The sequence below is a fragment of the Delphinus delphis genome, chromosome 15 (genome assembly GCF_949987515.2).
Source record: "Delphinus delphis chromosome 15, mDelDel1.2, whole genome shotgun sequence".
Lineage (NCBI taxonomy): Eukaryota > Metazoa > Chordata > Mammalia > Artiodactyla > Delphinidae > Delphinus > Delphinus delphis.
Window position 1 is genome coordinate 65,630,145 of NC_082697.1, and position 22,243 is coordinate 65,652,387.

The 22,243-nt window shown below is 47.8% G+C and overlaps 1 protein-coding gene across 2 annotated transcripts; it reads right to left on the bottom strand.

Annotated features, from left to right (window-relative positions):
• Positions 1-7,102: 7,102 nt before the first annotated feature.
• GP2 (glycoprotein 2) lies at positions 7,103-21,509 on the bottom strand. 2 transcript variants are annotated; one of them, XM_060033057.1, is made up of 10 exons: positions 21,422-21,509; positions 18,504-18,944; positions 17,549-17,659; positions 16,142-16,359; positions 15,502-15,650; positions 13,834-14,079; positions 12,778-12,940; positions 11,741-11,825; positions 10,499-10,543; positions 7,103-7,161 (listed from the first exon to the last, which is right to left on the bottom strand). In XM_060033057.1, the coding sequence occupies exons 1-10, from the start codon at positions 21,507-21,509 to the stop codon at positions 7,103-7,105; spliced, it is 1,605 nt and encodes a 534-aa protein (XP_059889040.1). The 2 variants fall into 2 exon arrangements, with proteins under 2 accessions (XP_059889040.1, XP_059889041.1); XM_060033058.1 differs by lacking the exon at positions 18,504-18,944 and having other exon boundaries at positions 21,422-21,497.
• Positions 21,510-22,243: the final 734 nt, after the last annotated feature.

Genomic DNA, 22,243 nt, shown 5'->3' on the forward strand with positions numbered 1-22,243 from the left:
GAACAGGAGCAAAGAAGGAGAAAACTCGGGGCAGTGAGGGGCTTGGCAAACGGCGGCCTTGGCGGCTCAAGGCTGCAGCGCCCGCGGGCAACCGGCTCCTTCGGGGCTGGCAGCTCCCACGCAGAGCGGAGGACGCCAAGGGGTGAAGAGTCATCTCCGCTCGCCGAGCAGTACCAGTGTGACCTTGGGCGAGTCACGTCTCCTGTCTGGGCATCTGTTTGCTCATCTGTAAAATGAAGGTTTGGGTCTGCAAAATGAAGGTCCCTTCCGGCTCTGTCTTTCTCATTCTGACCACCGCCTCCCTCCTTCTTTTGGTTATGTTCCCACAGTGCCCTCTATTGGCCATTCTGTAGAGAGCAGGGACTGCGCAGCCCCAGGGAGATCGCTGCTCCCCTGGGGGCCTGGGGAGACCCCCCCACACACACACACCTGCTAACGGCCCCTCTCCTGTGGGGAGATTTAGACCCCTTGGGGGTAACATACGGATCAGCACACAGCAGAATGAGTCAGGAAATCTGACTTCCCGGAATCATAGAATTTGGGAAAGAGAAACTCTTTTTGTGGTGGTTGTTTTTTCTTTTTGGAAGGAGACTATTTACTGCAACAACAGCAATATGAACTAACATTTGTTTAGGGCTGGCTATTTACCAGGCTGGGCTAGATGCTATGCATGAAGTGGTGAGCATAACAGGCACAGGCCTGCTTGAAAGGGGCGTATAGGATGAGCACTTGTCCATCCTTCACCTGGAAAGACTAACAGGCCAAGAGAATAGTATGTGCAAAGGCCCTGAGGGAGGCAAAGGTCTTGGGGTGCTCGAGGAAGTGGAGTCAGTAGTCAATAGATACTAGAAGATAAAGAATCTTGGGATGTTAAAAAAAAGCATGTCACGTATAAGTGCAATCACCTTGGAAAAGTGCTTGGTAGTAGCTACTATCGCTGAATATGCACACTTCACCAGAGACGGGTACCTGTGCTCACCCAAAGCCAGGAACAAGAAAGTAGCACCCTTCGCAACAGCTGATACCTGGAAACAATCCACATGTCCTCAATAGTAGAAGTGATGAATAATTTAGGTTGTATTCTTCCTACAGGATCATGTCGGCAAGTAGGATGATCAAACTATAATTAAACACAACATGGATCAAGTTCACAAAGACAGTGCTGATCAGAAGAAGCCAGGCTCAAAAGATAGACATGGTGTGACTCCTCTTAGATAAAGTTCAAAGACAGAGTTACTCTGTGGTGCTGGAAGCTGGGACAGGTGTTGCATCTGGGAGATGCAATAACTGGAGGGGCAGGAAGGGGGCTACTATTTCTTGAGCTGGGTACTACTTACATTGGAGGGCTCATTTTGTTAGCATTTATCAAGGTGTATAAGTGAGATATGTGCGTGATACGTGTATTATACACCAATAAAATATAGTGAAAGCATTCTGTGGCGATAAAGTGACATCCCCTTTTCATTACAGCTGCACACACAATGCAACACAGCCACGACTATTTTGAGGCGGCCCTATGTGCCACCTGAGAAGTTCCAACTGGAGGGGACACTTGACAAGGTAAACCAGTTCCAGTGAGTCCCCAGAGAGCGAAGAAAGACCAGCACAGGAGCTGGCCCACTGGTCTCTTCAGAAAGAACTTGAAGGAATCAAGGGAGGGAATATTTTCTCACACGTAATCTCCGAGTTCTGAACTGCCTCCCCCCCTTGCATTTCAGGACCAGAGAGGTGCTCTCCCAGGTTCCAAGCCAACCAGAGGGTTCTGAGGCCAAGTTTACCACTGGGAATGTGTCTTGAGACAGCCCCAGGTTGGATAGAGAGGGCTATGCTGGGGCCAGAACATGCGACAGCCACAGCCTGTCGAAAGCAGAGTCATAGATCATTAAGTGCAGTGGAAGAGGTATCATTATCTTAATTTACAGAGGGCCCAAGGGAAGTTAAGTGGCATCCTTGAACTCACATCAGCAGAAGTCAGTCTGAAATCTGAATTTCTTGATTCCTGGCCCGGTGCACTCTGCGCGTCGGTTTTCCTGGGCATCTCCCATGTATACAGGAGGTAGACATGTTATTAAACTTATGTTTGTTTTTCTCCTGTTAATCTTTTATTATGGGGTGTGTGTGTGTATCTGGTGCGGGGGGTGGGGGTGTGTGTCTCAGCCTCTACCTATAAGAATAGAGGGAAAATTATTTTTCCACCCTTACAGCTGCTATGTGTGTTCAGTTCTGGACTTAGTCTCCCAATCTCTTACGTGCTTGGTTTTTATGGGGTTTTTCTTGTGTGTGTTTTTCCCCCCTGCTGTTAAGTTATAATCACTCTTCAGCTCTCTCAATTTGCTCTCCACTAATAACCGCTCTATCAGTTTCCTAAGAGCCCTCCTCAATGAGAAAAAAAAGAAAAAAAAATACTCAGATTTCCAAGCAACCTCCTCTGAAGTCACAGAAGATGGGAACTAAAGGGAAAGAAAAGCGATCCTTGCTAAGATTGACTGACACTGGGATGCAGGGCACGTTTGGGGTCGAGCCCAGAATTCCTGTTCCCATTCTGAGTTGGCGCTTTCATAATTATCCAAGTGAGAAATTCTTCTTTATTTTTGATATTAAGCTCTTTCTTCCTCTCCTGGAAGATGACAGCATGATGCAGCCTGTGTCTTCATTTATAGCCAGTAATGTGTGACTATGGCAAAACCCCTGTCCTTGAGGAACCAACAGTCTAGGGTGGAGGATGTGGGATGAGTATAAACAGATCACTTCAGATGCAGGTAATGCACAGGAGAATGAGGTTCTGGAGAGAAGGGCTCACAGAACGGAGTGTCATCAGCTCTAGACTGGGGAGCAGGGACAGGAAGTCTTTCCAGGAGAAATGACCCTAAAGTTAATTAGGGTCACATCCCCAGCATGGGAGGGGCCTTCCAGGCAGCAAGACCAGCACATGAAAAAAGCAGCACAGGTGAAATGGAACAGGTGGAAAATTCAGAGAAGCCAGAACAGGGGTGTATAGGGGATACGTATAAGATCTGAGGCTGAAGAGACCGCCAGGGCTCAGGCGGTGGGGACTTTGTCTGCCAGCTAGTATGCTGACCTCATTCCGTAGAAGGTAAAGAGCTGCTGAAGAGGTTTCAAGAGAGAAGTGAATGGCTTTATATGCTGACTAGCTGCAGTGTAGAGAGTGGATTGGGAGGGGTGAGGCTAGAGACAGACCAGTTGGGAAGCTATTATAGAGGTATGAGAGGACGGTGACTTAGAAGAGATCAGCGTCAGTGGAATTGAAGAAAAGTCACAGAAGGTCACAGAACCTTCTAAGATTCTCTCCTTAGAAGGGAGAATCTACTGTGATGAGGAAGGGAAAGAAAAGGGTGATTTCCAGCCCTTTGTAAGAGAAAGAGGTGGAAGAAGAAGGAGGGGGTGAGGAGAGATTATGAAATGACTTAGGTTGGGTGGAATTTATCCTTTAGGGTCCTCATTCCAATTTCCTTCAGGGGACCACTTTCCCCCTGCCCCTCATGCCCAGCTGGTCACAACACGTCTTCTAGTGTCCCTTATAGAGTTAAGAATGGACATGTGACTTCTCTTTTGGGAACCTCAGTTTCCAACTGGAAAATGAAGGGACTAAACTCTCTGGGCTGGGATACTTCCTTCTTCTCCCAGGCTGAGTTGAGCTCTCCTTTCTCCCCATCTTGCAGCAGTGTCTGTGTCAGTCTTCCACTGCCTGGCTTTGGCTGCATGGAGTCTGTATGCCCTGCTTTCCCAAGTCGACTCTAAGGTCCTAGAGGGCAGGGCTGCCCAGTTCTTCTCTGCATCCTCCACCACTGCCACGAGGAGGTACCCCACGCCCCGCCAGGACAGAGACATCAGTGTTCCTGATACGGGTCAGGTTCCTTCTCACTGTCTCCATCATCTTTCTACTCCAGATGCTGAGTCTAGAGCCTATTTTCACTGTGACCCAGGTTGGACTTTTTGTCTCAGTGCCCAGCTGGGCAGGACTGGGGATGGAGGAGAGGAAAACTAATGAGAGAGGAGACATGGTTGGAGTCCTGGCTCCTGGGGAGTTGGATCCGGGTCCTGTATGTACCTATGTGTGCTTGTGTGTGTGTGTAGCATAGGATATGTTTCTTGTTTTATTTTTTTCTGTACTAAGGTGTGTGTGTCTGCATCTACATGACCACGCACAAGTCAGTGTGCACATTAGCATCTGTGTGTCCATTAATGTTCATGTCTGTGTATGTGTGAGGGTCTCTGTGTAGGCAAATGCGTCCACACGTTCCCATGTGCCTCTATGCACACGAATGGATGCATGTATATATAGTGGTACATGTGTGAATATATGAGTACCTCTGTGTGTGTGTGTGTGCTTTGTATATAAAGAGAGGCAGCATAGAGTGTCCAATCAAGAGCAAATGCCCCAAGTTCAGGCTACCTGGGTTTAAACCCTGAATACAGAATTTGAAAGCTATCAGCTCTTGGGCGAGTAGTTCTTTAAGCCTTGGTTGACTCATCTCTAAACTGGGGGCCATAAAAGTACATATCTTCAGTACCTAACGTGAGGGTGGAATGATACAGTGTCCACAGTGCATCTAGAGTGATGCACAGGACATGTTAAAATGTTAGCTGTTACTAAGTTATTCATGGCAGTAAACATGTAGGTGAACTGAGCTTGAGGGCCCAGGTGAGGATCTCTGTGTGTGACATGTATCTTTGAGCACGTGAAGTTGACACGTATATCTGTTGCAAGTGTGTATGTTGGTATGGGTGTGAGTTCTGGGCCTGAGGGTCCGTGGGAAAGTGTGTGTGGATGTGATCTGCCCGTGCACGCCTCTGTGCATGTGTGTGTTCCACCAGATTGGCAACGTCTTAGGGGCAGGGACTGTGTTTCCTTCATTATTTTACCCAGGCCCTTGGACCGGGGACATAACAACTGCTTCGCAGATTAGTGTTGATCGAATGAACGAAGTAGACTGACTATTCGGTGGCTGTTGCTTGGAGGGATGCCCATTCATAGAAGACAAAAAGCTGTAACTACCTTGATGATAGCAGACAGATGGAGAGGGAAAGAGAGACTAGGAGCTAGATGGATAGCTAGCTAGATAGATGATATATAAATAGATGTTAGACAGACAGATAGACAAAGGGCGTCAGTCTAGTTAAGTGGAATCCCATGTGCTTCACACCGGAAGGGATATTAGAGGTTGTATGTTCCAGGGAATTCCAAAATTTTGCCCTTGGTAACCCTGTGGGTTATCATGGAGTTGCTTTGGGGGTTTGAGGAGGGCAGCACAGAACGGAAGATGTAAGCCCCCTACCTGACATCAACAAGAGTCTATTTGCTTTTAATCTCTAGATATTGGATGTTCATGTAGACTTGTACTTAAAGAAATAGCTCCACTATAGATGTTGTGAATCTGGCTCTAGCCAAGCCCCTTTTTTCTACAGAAGGGAGAAGATGAGCCTCAGAGAGGGGAAAGATTAGGACCTCTGACCTCCTTTCAGGTCCATTCCTAGCATGACACCTCCCTTGGAATACAGTAGTTGTGAATCCTCTAACTTACCGGGAAACAGAAAGCAATTCCTCCTGGGAAACCCCCTTTCAAAGAAGCCACTATCATAGTGGTCTTTTGAGATATCTGTCCAAGGAACACCCCCATTTATCTGAGACCTGCCCCCTCAGGTCGTCCCCACTGGCTCTGTGCTAGATGAGCCCGCTCGCCTGCCCTCGATGATTGGACCAGGGGAAGCATTCATACCCACAGGGAAATCAGATTCCCCGGGTGCAATTTGGATGTGGAATACCAAGATGCCAGTTGGTCTCTGTGGTCTCTGAATTAAGAAGTGATACGAAGCTGCAACGTCCATATTTAATCAAGGATGATGAATGAACGGGTAAAGCTAGTTTCACAGAGAGAGGGGGGAAATGAAGGGAACACACAAAGATAAGCAGATGTAAGGGCTGCAAGGTTCTAGGAAGAGTGACAGGTGGAAAGACAGACAAACTTCAGTTTCTCGTGCTTCTCCTTGTGCAGTCGGCTGTATCTTCTGTCCTTGGACTTGGTGCTCCTATATCCTTATAATTAATTCCCCTTTGGCCTGAGTCCATTGGAGTGGGTTTCTCTTTCTTGCAACCATACCATCTCTGAACAACGTGGCACTTTGGAAAGTCTCCTCCTGGCAGATGAATAGGCTCTGCCTCTGGTCGCCTAGCCCTGATCCTGTCACTTTCCCTGAGGCTGGCTTGGAGAGGCCTCATGCATGGCATTCTCTATCTGTGGCATCTTCATGGAGTCTTTGTGAGGGTTCATTCAAGGTTTCCAGAAAGGGACTTCACCCATCCCCCAGGCTCTGCTGCTACCTCCCCATGGCAGAGCGGATGCATCATTTTATACTGGGACTCCCTGCTTAACCCTTCAGAGCAAGGGCATCACTATTTACAGCTAGAGGTGTGCTCTGGGGTGACAGCATCTCTGCACCCAAACTGAGCATTTCCTCTAGCATCCAGGTCCCAGGGGTAGGGGTTTGTGTAGTTTTAGGCATGTCAAAGCATGTCTGCAGTGTGGTGGGGGACAGGGGAGCAATGGGCACCAGTCTTCCCCAGAACAAGGTCTCCAAAAGTGGCCCCTTTACAACATGTTCCCATGCATATTGTTGAAACCGGGATGGAAGTACACCAGAGGAAGTGGGGTGAAAGCAAACATTGGTCTGTTCAATTTACTGGCAGTCAGAACAGGGGGTGTCTGGGAAGTCTGTGGGAGGCATCTTTTTACAAGCAATTCCCTCGCCCCTTCCCCCCATTGACATAGCCCCTCTTCCCTGAAGTTATGAACGTGTGCTATACTTGTAGCCACAGAAGCACATCGCAAATTTGCTTTCAGGATCCTGCTAATGAATGAGGAAGTCAGGCCAAGCCAGGTGGCAGGGCACCCACCTGAGAAAAAAAGGAATACAAAGGCACTGCGAGTGTTAAACAAGCGAAACTCTTCTTTTTCTCAAAACGTAGTCAGGCCTGGAGACTGTCTATGTGATTTGGTGAGAGAATCAGCAGAGCTGAAGGGTGACTGGAAGCCATCGCCAGAGGGAAGAACACGAGCTTCAAGGCCAGATGCCAGCTGAGCTCTCAGAACAGCCCAGCCAGGAGGACAGGCAGGAGAAGCATGGGCCAGGCCACCAGGAACACTGAAACGCAAGAGAGGACTGTCAGGTGGGCTTTGGAATTCAGCAGCCAAAATGAGGTGGCATCCCTATCTTCTGTCTTACAAGGATGACAAAGGCAGAGTATCCTTAATATTTATTTTGGGTTATAGCCCCTGGGAGGTGGCACAGGGCCATGTGGTAGAGGCAAAGCTGTCTCACCACCACCAAATAAACTTCATTTTCCTCTGAGCATGCTGGAAGGCACTTTTCCCCACCTCCTTTGCAGGTAGGTGGGACCATATGACTGAATCTAGCCAGTGGAATGTGGGTAGAAGCTGCTTCTAGGCCCGGTCCTTAAAACCTCCTACATAATTCTCCCTGCTCCCTCATCCATCATCTAGGGACCAGAAGCAGAGGATCCAGGAGAGGACTTGTGGGGGACAGTAGAGTTGCCAGAAGTTACCAGAAGGTAAGAACCTGAGTTCCTAATGACTGCAAAGGCACTGAACTGCATCCTCCAGCGATTTAATGGGAAATAAACTGTTGTATAAAAGCACAGAAAGATGGGGATTGTTTGTTACAGCAGCTAGAGTTACTTACTATGACTAATACTGAAGAGGCCGAAGGACAGGGAGGTTAAAAAGCACTACTTCTGTTGCTTGACTACTTAGCTTAGAATCCTAGCTCTGCAGCTAGCTGTGCAGACCCAGGCAAGTTATTGAAGCTCTCCAAACCTGAATTTCCCTGTATGCAAAATAGAAACATTACTAGCAGCTATTACTGCATGAGATTTTTGTAAGGCAAGTGAGTGAACTCATAGCAAGCATTTAGAACAGTGCCTGGCACATGGTAAACACCATGTAAGTATTGATTTTGAAAATCAGACTCTAAGATCTGGGAGGTTGGATTCATATCTCTTCTAAACATTACTGTATACTCAGGGTTAAAGAAGGGCTTGGATCCTGGATCATAGCTGCCTCATATTTGAGGACCTGGGAGAGGCATGCGCCGCCCCCTCCACCCAATACCAGATGATAACGGCTGTCTGTCCCCTAAATTTCAGAGTAACTTGCTGATGTCCTTAGGAGGGAGGGGGAGAAGAATATCATAATTTTCAGAAACATATTAGTATATGACAACCAGCTTATAATTATGAAACATAGGTTGATGTTTAATGAATTCTAAAACATCAAAAATGCTTGTGGGAGATAGCAAGCAATGAAACCATAGGTGCCCTCTTGTGGGTCTCTGCTACCAGGTCACAGTAACTCCCTCCATTTTCAGAAGGCTCCAGAATCCACTACCCACCGAGAAATTAGTCAATTTGGCAAAGGCTACTGGGAAGCCAGGCTGCTCCCGGCACTGTGCTAACCTGAAGGACTGGAAGAAATGAACGAGATTGAGGTCCCTGCTCTCAAGCTGCTTTTGCTCTGAGCTCTAACCCCCCTCTCCAATGAGCACTGCTTTTCTGAGTGTTGTCTGAATGTTAGCACTGAGCATGGAGAGGACAACTTGAGATTATCTGGAAACTTTTAGACTGTTATCTAGTTGGAGATTTGAGGATGGGTAGAACTTTTTCATGTCTGGGTTCACCAGCATAGGCCATTTTGGGGGATAGTGAAATCTTAATAGCATTGCTTTCCCTTTGGGCCAAAATACATTTCTTAGATTTGTCTTCCTATTGAGCTCCAATTCATCCATCAAAAGCCCTTTCCGATGTTAACACATGCAGAAATTCTCTCCTGACCTTATCCAGTACAGTTAATTACTCTTCTGTGTGCCCCTTCTGCACTACCTACTTGCTTGTGATTTATCTGCTTATATGCCTATCTCATTTTTGCAACTGGCGTTCATTTGGCCTACAGGGCTTATTCTGCTAATATTTGCACACCTGTCTCCTTTTTCTCATTTAGTTCAAATATCACCTCCTCTGAAAAATTTTCTGACCATTTATCCATTCTGATATTCATTTTCCTTCCTATCTTGGTAACAGAACCATCACACATTGGTTGGGCACATGGCCACCCAGGATAAAGACTACATTTCCCAACTTCCTTTGCAGCTAGGTGTGGCCATGTGACTAAGCACTGGCCAATGAGATGTAAGTGGAGGTATAAGGTGTCAGCTTCCAGGATTGTTCCTTAAAAGTCATTGACTTCTTCCAAGTTCCCTCAATCCTGGCCTAGATATAAAGATTGGTGCTCTGGCTGCCATCTTGGACCATGAAGGTGATGGCCACACCTAAAGATGGTAGAGGGGTGAGATGGAAGGAGGCTGGATTCTTTTTTTTTTTTAGAACCCAATCCCAACTAATATGTGTGGCATGAGTAGTTCCCATCATAAGGTAGCAAAATAATTGCTAAAATGTTCACCAATTAGTGACTCAAGAGAAAGTCCCTGTTGAGGGGGGAATTCTCTGGCCAGTACAATGATTCAGGCCTTCAAGTACAGGGGAACTGGAATTGGTTAATTATTACTGCTTTATAGTAATGCCCTACTGCAGAAGGATGAGTAACTGAGGAGTTTTAATTGTTAGGACCAAGTGAGGGAGCCAGAGGGTCTCTTTGGTAGTTAGTTAGCTTGTAAGAAGCCCTTATCTACAGCCAATAGGAGAGTGGATACAGCTGAAGAGCAAATTTGGACTCAATATAGTTGCCAAGCTTAAATGATGGTTGAATGGTCTGTCTAGGCAGCTTTGCTACGATGTCAGAGCTCTGGCTGGAAAAACCTGGGGACTGAGCAACATGGGATGAGATCATCTGGATAGAGGCTCCTAAGGATTGTGATTCTTCTGGTCGCCCGGAACCAATGCCCTCAGAGCCTGCCTCTCTTTATTAGGAGCTAGCCTTCCCTTATCCATACGAAGTGAGTCTGGATCCTTGACGACCTCATGGTGCTGCCCTGTTAGCCCTGGATTGCTTGCCTTGTGGACTTCATTTACGTGTGAGAGAAATAAACTTCTGTGTTATCTAAGGTGGTTATTTAACCCTAACCCATGCTGGTAATTTTCTATCACATCACTCTCCTCTGTTTCTAAACTACGTTGTTAACTTTTTGTTATCTATTTCTCAACTGGAACACAATCTCCATGAGGACAGGCATCTGGCCTGTATCGTTCACCATTATAACTTCACTGCCTAGAGCAAAGCCTAGCACACAGTAGGTGCTCAACAAACATTTCCTGTCTAATGACTGGCTCTCCTGCTGCACTGTGAGAGCTCATCTCTAGAGCCAGTCTGGGGTCTGATTTATATCACGGTCCACAGTTCTCGGCACAGGGCCTGGCACGTAGAAGAGGCTATAGCGAAATATTCACTGAATTAAAAAGAGGGAGAGTTGGGAGGGAGGGCTGTGGGAAAGGCAGGAGAAAATGATGTACCTGCAGTGCTGGTGGTTCCACTCATGACACCAAGAGACTGGGCACCTGGAGACAAGAGCAGAAGGTGAGGGTTTCCATAGTCATGCTCCACTGACTGTGGCACCGTAGCCATAGTTGCTCCAAGACCTCCTGGACCTGGCCATCACAGTCACGGACAATCCACATTGTGGAAGCATCTATTATCATGCATGTGAAACTTAATCCTCATGACAGATTTGTGAGGAAACTGTTCTCATCCCCATTTGACAGATGAGAAGACTGAGGCTCAGCAATGTCTGCCAGTAAGCGGAAGAGCTTGGATTTGAACCCCAGTCTGTCTGGTTGCAAAGTGGAAGTTCCTAGCACCTCCTCCCCCCTCCCCTAGCTACCCTATGACAACACATGAGGCAATAAAAGGACAGGACAATTCCAGGCAGAGCCTTCTTCAGGAGACAGCCTGTTTACTCATCTGGAGAATGGAAGTGGTAATAGCACTTACGTCCTTAGACTGTTGTGAACATTTCATGTGACAATGCATATAAATGTGTTTGGTATGGTGCCAGGCACAAAGTATTATTATTACCGTTACTATTATTACTGTTATTAATGTTACTGCATCCTAATTTCTCTAGGACAAAAAAAAATGTTTTCACGTTCTTGGATTTCTTGATTCTGCCATTCCAGTGTGAATAAAAACCATGACTAACTACCACAGGTACTGCTAACCCACGGGATGGAGGGATGAAAATTTGAGGAGCACTTGGAAAGCTTCTCCTATGTCATGCCCCAGAACACTGTAACTGGATTTTGAGAAACACAGTCATTCCTCAGAAAACAAAGTTGGTCTAGGACTTAGACTGAGTTATGGGGACCTGGCAGGAGGGAAAAGGCAAAGGACACACGCTTTGGAATCAGACCGAGCTGGGTTCAGCACTAACTCCAGCTGCTCATGAGTGGGTGATCTTGGGTGAGTCACTTAATCTCTCTGAGCTTCAGTTTCTCACCTGTAAAATGGAAGCATCTGGGGAGGATTAAGTGAGTCAGTGCATGCTGAGAGCTTAGCCTGATCTCTAGCGCACAGCACATGTGGCAAAAGCGATTATCATTACCCAAAGCGTCTCCTGGAAAGATGCATTCACCAGTGGGGGGCACTGAGGAAGCAGAAAAAGCCCTGGGGTGTTAGGTTGGTGACCCCAGGCATCTGCAGTTAACTGTCAGCACCTGGCCAGCTGGTGTTACCACTAGGACGTGGCCACTTCTTACCTCTGCGAGTGATGGGTCCCAGATCTAAAACACGGGCTGGGTCAATAGCCACTCCTTCACTGCGGAGTTGATTTCTCGAGCAAGACTGTGGGGATGGAGAATTCTCATTATGTCAAAATGTAAAGGCACGTTCCTCTCCAGGCTGCTTCTGCAGTGGGCAGCTCCGGCCCAAGCATGGAGCCTCACCCCCTCTATGATCCTAATTCTGATGTCTGGTTTTCTTAATCTAGAGAATTCTCACTGTCATGTCAAAGGAACCTGGGTTTGAATCTCTTCTCCTCTTTTAGCTGTTTCATTTGGGACAGATGACTATACCTGTCTACTATTATTAAATAGTATCTTCCTGGTTGTGAAGGTTAAAAGGAAGTATGTCTGCAGCACACAGGCACATAGCAAGCACTCAAGAAATGCCACCTCGTAGCAGGCAGTGCTAAATCTGGGTTAAGAGCATGGGCACTGTAGTTACACCTCAGCCAGGGCATACCCCAGCTCTGATACTTTCTAGCTGTGTGGCCCTTGGGCAAGGGACCTCTCTGAGCTCAGTTTCCTCATATGTACAATGGGGTTGCTAAAAGAATCTACTTAAAGGGTTGCTGTGAGAATTAAATTAGATAAGGCATATAAAAGTTTTAGTACAGTGCTTGACACAGAGTAAGCACTAAAAGAAGTCAACTATTATTAAAATCATTTAAAATGTCCTGGGCCAAGGAAACCTAGAGGACAGGCTCTTTCATCTGATATACTTCCTGGGGACACAAGGATTGCTTACCTGTGGGCTTTTGGAGGCTTAAAGTACATCCATTCATCCTTCTTTTGTCCCTCTCTTCCTCTTTTTCTCCTTCCCTCCCTTCCATCCATCCACCCATCCATCCATCTTTCCATCTCTTCATCCATCTAACTTCCTTTCCCTTTCTCCCTTCCTCTCTCCTTTCCTCCCTCCCGTCTTTCAATCCATCCATAATTCCAATAAATATATATGGAGGTACCAGGCCCCATGTCAGGCACTGAATAGCTGTTCAGTCCAAAGAGATACTCACCGGCTGGCACTGCTCTTTAAGGGAATTGCAGAGAGAAATCTCACAATGCAGGAAAACTAGGTCATAATTTCCAGCAAACATGAACATCTGAACTGAGAACCGGCTTTCCGATGACACCCCATTCTCTTCCACGTAGATAGTGGAATCACGTTTATTTGGGCAGCTGGGAGGGTGACAGGCACAGGGATTTAACTTCTAGAGCAACTCAGGGGGCCTGAGGCCCTTGGCTGCATCTTTAATTTGTACCCAGTATAAAAATAGCATCAGAGAGAATTAAAGAGCCTCCCCACCTCCCGCCAAGTGTTTTCTCCAACCTATAACACAGACTTTTATTCCTCCAGGTTTCCTCCACAATGTTACCCATAAGCCCACACGGTTTAAGTTGGGGGGGGGGGGCACAGTCCCTGGAACGAGACAGACTGATTTCAAATTCCAACCCAACCCACTTTCTAGTTAAGCGATCGTGAGCCGATTACTTTACTGAACCTCACTTTTCTTATCTGTAAAGTAGGGACAGGAATATGCACTTCCTAGGGTTGATGTGAGCATTTAATGAGATAATCCTTATATTCTGCCTAGTACAGTGCTTGGCATACAGCTAAACTCTATGGTAAATGTTAACTAGTATTATTACCACGGTTTGAATCATGATCTATAGATATGCATTTCCCTTTGTTTTTGCTAGTTAACAATATTCAATAATATTTTGTCCCATAACAGTTACACTATTTTCATGTTGTTCAGTTAGCGTTAACATCTGTATAAAAGTCCCCTGTTTTTGAATTATGAACCTATCGCCAACGTTATAAAAGGTACTGAAATGAAAAATAATTGGCATTTCTTTACCCTGCCCACCTATTTTGTATTAATCCTTTAAGGCCACAATCTCAGGAGTGATATTTCTGGGTCACAGGGTATGGTCATCATATGTAATACCAAATTATTTTCCAAAAGAGGCAAGCCAAGTTACCCAACTGCCAGACAGGGATGAGGTGATCATTCTTCTCCACCCCAAACCTCATTTAGGCCAAAAGATAACCCCAGATTGTCCGGTACCTGTTTCTGATGATGAAATATCTCACAGGGTCATTCATGTCTCCAGTGGGCGTGGCATAGCAGTTCCTCAACACCAGGTTAAATCGGGACGTGTCCCCTCTCTCCAAGATGGCGCCCACATAGAGCATAGATTCAACAGACAGCACGACTGCAGACCCTTCATAAGGAGATGTGTAGTTCTGGTCTTGGAAGAGGGCCATCCTGACAGTGAACTCTCCCTCCCCGTCCACACTGATGTTCAGGGAACTGAAAACAGAGAAACCACAAGAATGGAAACTTCAGGTTTTGACCAGTGAGAACAAAATCAATCAAGTCCCACACTTGTGTTGGGTTATGAAGGCAGAGGCATATCTTTGATTCCTAAATGAACTATTCAATCAGTTATTTAAATCAAGCATTTACTACCTTCTAAACTTGACAAACACATGAGTCTGGCTCCAGGATTCCTACAAATTCTCCCTGCAACAGAGAGCAGACATACCTCCTTCACTCAAAGAACACCTCCGTCTTCTAACCTGTAGAATAGGGCTTGGAACCAGTTCTGTGGGCTCACAGTTTCTAGCAGCAGACCTCTTCCCTGCACCCCATAATCTTCAATGAAACACCAATTTTAACAAGATAAATAAAATGGCTTTAATGTTTATTTTTTATGAACCTTGGGCCCCAACACATTACAGACTGAAATCTAGAAATTGAACCAGAAGATTTCTAATCCTAACCCTGCCATTCTGTGAGCCCAGGAGGCAATAAGGGAATGGGAAGGGCACCTTGGGTTTCTGATACCCCCAGAAGGACCCCCAGCAAGTCTAGGAATGCTGAGGAATTCCTTCAACAGGGCCCATTCCAGGCACAGCCATACAGCAGTGAACAAAAGACAAAAGCCCCTGCCCAAATTGAATTCCATCCAAATTGCTATTTGGTTCTATTTCTGGTGAGTTACAGGCGCTGTTTATCCAATCAAAGCTGATCTGGCTTAAATCCCACATTTGCAGGGAAGCCTTCCTGCCCCCAACTGTGCTCCCCAACCAAGATTAGGTCAGGGACCCTCGCTCCCTGATCCCACAGCACTCCGAGCCTACCCCACACTGCGTGCATCTCACTTGTAAATAATTTTTGATATAGTTAGTTGTTAATGCCTTTCTTCCTCAAGATAAATGAAATTGCTGTGCATTTTTGTTCCTTAGCGTTTTTTTTTTTTGTTTTTTGTTTTTTGTTTTTGCGGTACGCGGGCCTCTTACTGTTGTGGCGTCTCCCGTTGCGGAGCACAGGCTCCGGACGCGCAGGCTCAGCGGCCATGGCTCACGGGCCCAGCCGCTCCGCGGCATGTGGGATCCTCCCGGACCGGGGCACGAACCCGTGTGCCCCGCATCGGCAGGCGGACTCTCAACCACTGCGCCACCAGGGAAGCCCTTCCTTAGCGTATTTAATTAACACTGTTTCATGTTGTTGTATTGTTTCATAGTAATAATCTTTAATATCCACAAAATATTCGATGCCTGCCTTGTTCATGCCGAACATCCCCATACATAATCAACAAATATTTGTGGAGTGGACGAGCGAATGAACGGAAGCTCCTGGAGGAGGCGGGCGGATCCTGTGGGCGTCCTAAGATGTCGTGAAGTCAGTCAGGGTTACGGGTCAAGGGGTAAGTAAGGGTCAGTGCCATACCTTACGATGGGCTTCAGGGCAGTTTGGAGGCTGACTTTCATGTCCAGCGGGTAGGCACACTGGAAGTTGATGCTGAGGATGGTGTCTCTGATGATGAAATCGTTGACCAAGAAGAGGGTGTTTTTGTAGATGGCATGGGTTTGGTTTCTCTTTGGCATAAAAACAAGACCACACGTATGTTTATGTGGATGAGGGTACAAGTGTATCTGGGATTCAGGTCTGTGTGACTCCAGAGTTGATGCTGTCAGTCAAGCTGACACCCTGCCCTCTGACCTCAAGGAGGCAATGGGCCTCCTCCCGCTGTGGCACTGACACTTTACGGGAAGGGGACTGAGGACCCCAGATCAAAAACTACAACAATAAATTGCTGACCCTTGGGAACAGTCAGGAACCACCATGCCTGGTCCTCTGTGAACCTTTCCCACCTCATCCCTAAGTGAAATAATCATAATCAGAACTTAAATTTGCTGAGCTTAAGATCAAACCTATTCTCAGCTCTCTCCTGGACAAACGTGTAAGCTCACATACCTCTAGAGGCCCATGGAGGCTAAGCGACTTGTCCAAGGGCTCCCAGTTACTGAGACAGGCCCCACCAGCCCAGCTCCCGCACTCTGGCAGCAGTGGGATAAACACCACTCACCTCCAGAATGTTTCCGCAGGCACCAGCCTTTGCGGGGCTGGTCACCGATATCCAGTTGTTCTCCTCTCTTCGCATCATGCTGCTGCAGTTCCAGTTCTGGTCCCGAAGGTAGGCATGGACCTCGTCCCCGAAACCCAGGCCTTCCAGCAGACACTTGTCCAGGGACACTTTGATCTCCTTGGCCTGACAGTCCAGCTGGGGCTGCAAACTGTGCACATCTGGAAAGTTGGGAGAGGGAGGGAGGTAGAGTGGACAGAAGCCTGGAAGTAGCGGGCAGAGCTCACACTTTCTGCCCTTTGGCAAAGCCACCTTGCCCACGGGAGGCTGGGGAGACTGGAGGGGGCCTGGGACCCACGTGGGATTCACACCCAGGCTTGTGGTAGGCGAAGTTGGCAGAGATGCCCCTGGTCCAAGCTTTCCAAGCATTTTGTGTGCAGGCTTGATGAAGGTTCTCGTGTCTGGTTCCTGTTGAGCCCCAGAGCAGGTCGCCCCAAAATATGCTTAATGGTACATTGATTATTTTGAATTAAAGTTACTTAAGGTACAGCTGATGCAAGAGGGACACTGTGACCCTCCTCTCTGTCTCCCTGAAGGCAGGAACTAAGTCTCCCCTGTGAAAGGTGCCCTCCCTGCATCTGGAGTAGAAGGACACCCCTGTCGCCAGAGATGAGGAACTCGGGCTCCTTCTTGCCCCTCTGCTTAGAACACTCTCTCGTCTGCAGCGACTGGGAGTGTGCTCACAGGAAAGCAGGCCTTGCCCAAAGCAAGCGTCGGAGGCCCTTGTTAGAGTCTCGGAGGGAAGGAGATCATCTCAGCGGGAAGCTCATCCAATCCCCACCCAGGGCTTAGAGCTCATCTGTGGCATGTCTACCCGTGGGTCACCTGACTGTGTTTGCTTACTTACTGGGATGAACAAAACATCACCTCCAGAGCCTGCCCATTTGGACTGCTCTGATTGAAGTCTCATAAAATCCCTGCATTGTGGGTATTTTTTATTATTAGCTCATCCCCATTTTACAGATGAGGACATTAAGGCTCAGAGGGTGTAGGTGGCTTGTCCCAGGCCCCAGGCCCCACCTGGCCAATCCAGGACTGGCACAGGATTCTGCCCCTGTTCCTCATGTATAGACTCTGCAGATATTTGGACACAACTTCCACACCTGCAGAGTTCTCATCCTTTGTCCCTCATGGGTCAAGCCCACTCATTCCTGAGGCCACGGTCCAGTGGCTGACCTGGAAACGTGCTCCATCCCTGCCCCCAATCCTTGCAAACTCACTGGCTTCATGCACTCTCATCCCCTGACCTCAGTTCCATCCCTACTGACTCTGGTCCACACCTTGTCCAGACCCTCTGAAGTTCCCTCCCTCCTGCCCTGCCCACTAGGCCAGCCCAATCCCAGCGCTCACCGGAGATATTGAGGTCCTGTCTGCAGAAGCAGTCCCAGGTGCCGCTGACGAAGCGACACTCCTCCTTGGAGCGGCAGGTCCTCTCACAGTTGTGCTGCGTGGTGGCGGGGTCTGGGGTAAGGTGCAGAGGAAGAGGATAAGATGCAGAGCAGGGTGGACCTGAGGCCACCAAGGCCAACCTTGTCATTCTACAGGGCACGGAAGACTTGTGCCACGCTTGGTGGAAGGGTCAAGCCTCCAACTCGAATTTCCCGACTCCTAATCCAGTGAGGTGAGAACCTCGGAGGTGCATCCTAGTGCTCTTACTACAAGGCAGACGCTGTTCCCAGTACTTTCCATGCATTAGCTCGTTCATTTCACGCGGTGACCACATGGGGGTGGGGGTAGCACAGCAGTTGAGCATTTGGATCGTGCAGCTGGGGTGCTAGGCTCAAACCTGGCTCTGCCACAATTCCAGCTCTGTGATGTTGGGAGAACTGCCGAACCTCTCTGTGCCCCAGACCCCTCATCTGAACTAACTATATAGTGCATGTCTCATGAAGTTGAGGAGAGGACTAAAGGAATGAATGGTTTCAAGTGTTTAGAACAGGAGCAGAGGCACTGTAATGCATGCTGTGTTGCTGTCATTTTTGCCATTGTCCGTCTTTTTCAGCTCAGAAAACCCAAACTCAGAGAGTTAAATTAAACTGCCCAAGTGAAACCTAAACCTCAATGAGTCTGAGTTCTTAATATCATGCCACACACGTGGATAGACGTACCGGGAGATTTCACCTTCAGATCCGAATTTCTGGCTTTACTTGAAATGCTGGAAGGTCTGGCAGCCCTTGGCCAACATTCCCATTGGGCAATAACTGACAGGCACTGAGTCGAGGCTGTTCTGCTGAGTCTCCTCCTGACCTGCTCCACTCTCTCTACTGACCCTGGGCACTTCACCGGGTAGCCCTGCTCCCCTCACCTGTGCAATATCTCAGATCACACTGCGGGATGCCCTCCAACCGGTACACGTGGTACTGGCCCGGGCAAGCCTTCACCAGCACCTCCGTCTTCCAGAGGCAGCAGTTGCCACTCCAATGGGCACAGGCGATACGGTTGACGATGCCCTCCCCGACGGTGGGGTGGGTACCATTCAGCCACACGGGAGCAGCCGTCTGGCAGTGGTGCACGGGGACGCAGTCCTCCGGCATCCTCACTCCTCCGTCTCCCACAAATCGGTACCAGCCGTGCTTGTCACTGTCACATTTCTCGTCTTCTCCCGTGTTCTCTGTGCTTCGGGAGGGCTCATCCAGTAGGGTGTAATTCTGGCAGGGGTCAAAACAGAGCTGCGCCTCTGGGGTGCCAGGGGCTCCACACTCCAAGCCCTGCTCGTAGGAACTGGCACTGGTGGGGTTTCTGTAACCTGGAGAGTAACAGTATGCTTAGGTTTACAGAGAAACCCCAGAGCCTACAGCGTTTTTATCCCCGACACACTTTGTTTTGGAAATGCTGGGGGCCCCAATGAGGACAAGCAGAACATGATCCATTCATTGACCACCAGCCCTCATCACCTTGGGGTCAGAATAATCCTGAGGCCTTTGTGTGGTACATTACAGGCATTAAGAACATCGGGGTCATTAAAATGAATAAAGTAGAAATGAAACTTGTCAGAGTCCATTGCATTCCCAGAAGTAACCATAAATTTGTTGTACAGTCTTTAGACCCTTTCTATGCATATGTTTAAAATACAGTTCTTTTTAAATAAAAATGGGTTTAATGTTGTAGAGCTTATTTTTTTCCACTTGCATCTCTTTCTTTCTTTCTTTCTTTCTTTCTTTCCTTCTTTCAACATTTTTATTGGAGTATAATTGCTTTACAATGGTGTGTTAGTTTCTGCTGTATAACAAAGTGAATCAGCTATACATGTACATATGTTCCCATATCTCTTCCCTCTTGCGTCTCCCTCCCACCCTCCCTATCCCACCCCTCTAGGTGGTCACAAAGCACTGAGCTGATCTCCCTGTGCTATGCAGCTGCTTCCCACTAGCTATCTATTTTACATTTGGTAGTGTATATATGTCCATTTCCACTTGCATTTTTTCCTTAATATATCATAGACATTTGTCCATTATCAGTAGAGGAAGATCTAACACAAGGTTTCTTAACCTCAGCACTGTGGATGCTTGGGCTGGATAATTCTGTGCTGGGGGCTGTCCTGGGCACTGTAGGATGTTTAGCAGCGTCCCTGAGCTTTTCTTACTAGATGCCAGGAGTACTCCTCCCCGAAGCTGTCTCCAGGCATTGTCAATTGTCCCCTGAGAAGCAAAATTACCCCCCACTGGGCTAACAGGACCATTTCTGATTGCTGATCTCATGGCTTTTAACAGATTCAGGGACTGTGATGCGTGAAGAGGCAGACAAGTAAAGCAGGGGTGGGGTGGGGGGCGGAGGAAGCCAACAGGCTGCTCAGTCTGGGTTTAAACCCAGCTCTGTGCCTGCTGACTGGGTGACCTTGGCAGATGGTTTAACTCCCCTGAGACCCTTCTGCAAAACAACACCTGTGAGCTAATGATGCCCAAACTTCATCCATTCCCATGCCTCAGGTCATGACGTTTGCCACACGTGTGTCCACCTGTCCTATTACTTATTTCATGTGTTTCTTTCAATGACTCTCTTTATAAATTCGTTTCATCCTAAGGAATAATAGCTGTGATACCATAGGTATGATGTACTAGTTATTTTGTTTAATACCCATGAAGAAAAGTATATATAGCTATCAAAAAAATTTTTTTTTGGCTGTGCCCCTCAACATGCAGGATCTTAGTTCCCTGACCGGGGATCCAACCCGTGGCCCCTGCAGTGGAAGCTCAGAATTTTAATTACTGGATCACCAGGGAAGTCCCCAAAAATTCTTTAAGAATTTCTGCACCCTCACAGTCATTTCGGGATAGGCATGCCCCGTTTGGGAAAATAAAGCTTTAAAGGATTGTTGGCTGGTTAAATGAGATAGTAGGTGCAAAATGCCACGCACAGCACCTGGGGCCTGGTAGTTTAAGCTAATTCTCTCCTCTAGTTCTGATATGTTGAACAGTGTGAGTGCCTTAATGGTGAATTAAGTATATCCTACCAGGGTCACGTCACATCCCTTTTTTTTTTCCCTGATGCACAAGCCACTTAATGGGTGACTGTGTGCCCAGCACCGATGCGCTGATTGCTAAGGCTCTGTCCATCCCCACAAAGCTGGGGTCACATTAGAGGGAATTTTTAGAAAAGACATTTTCAAGCCTTGCTTATGCACATGCTTGTTTTAAGGAAAGGAGTCACTGCACTTGTTATTCTTGGATTCTTTCCTGCACACACTGTATTTTCCCAAGGGAGGCCATGAGCTGAGTCCCTCTAGCCCCCTCCACAGGTGACACGGGCAGAAATGTTCACCCTTGTGTTGAGCCTGAGAACCCTTCCTACAAGCTTCTAAGATGCCCAATCCATGGCTCTTTGGAAGGACCACAGAGAGATCACTAAGCCTAGTCCTTTCATTTTACAGATGAGCAAACTGACTCAGACGAAGGAGAGGCACTTGCCAAAACAAGGCACAGAGTGCCTGGGTGATTCGTGTCCTCGTGAACCCCGGGCTCTCTGATCGCCCCCATATCCGGGCACGGGAAGTTATGTTAACTGGCTTCCACTGTCCTTGAGGGAGAGTTTCTGATTTGGCTCTCTGAGAGACTGTGACTGATTCCAGCTTCTCTCATCTTGTTTCCCTCGACTTTCGGCTTCTGAACCTTTGCTTTAGTCATGCCCCTGTCTCCTCAGTGACCCCGAAGCACCTTCTCTGCACTTCCCTGCTCACTCTCCAGGTATTGCAGGGCGTCTGAGATGCCAGGTGAGCAGAGCACTCACCTTGCTGTTCTGTAGATGCCAGGGTCAGAATGCAGGAGGCCAGGGCCAGCCACAGGACAGGAGCCATCCTTCCCATGAACTGAGACATGCGGTCACTCAGTGGCCCGCAGATTATCCATGCAGCGGGGGGCGTTGCGGGAGGGAGAGACCCAGATACGATCAAGGAGACAGAGGTTGTTCCCTTGGGTGCATGCAAGGGTAAGAAGGGAACTCACATCAGTTAGCACGTGTACTAAGCCCCTTGCATACCTTAGCTCATTTAAGGCACCGAACCACCCTCCAGGGAAAGTATTATTATTCCTCCCATTTTACAGATGAAGAAGCTGAGACTCAGAGTAAGTTAATCCCAGAAATACATATTGAGCCCCTCCTGTGTGTAAGCACTGTGCTGGAAGTGAAATAGCTTGCTCAGGCCCATATTCTTAGCAATGGACCGATGGCTTCCATCATGAAGGGCTGTATTGCTTTAAAGCAGGTATGACTTGAAGAAAGGAGGTAGTATAACAGGAACAGGAGACTTGCCAAGTGGGTGAGATTGACAGCAAGAGAACAAAAGGCAAGCTTAGAGCCAGCCAGGACTGCAGAATGTCCTAGAAGGTCTCAGGGTAGTTCCTACTCAGGTCAAGGTAGTGGCTCTTGGAGACTGGATGGAGGGGGGTGGGTGACGGTGCTATGAATACCTACCGACAAAAGTAACGGCTTCCCTTTCTCAGTTCTGTGCATCAGGCACTGTGCTAAGGAGCCCAAAGTGTCCTCTGTGTGTGTAGATGTCTGTGAGACCATGTCAGACTGAGCCCAGTCTCGCTCCTGGCACAGTGTCTG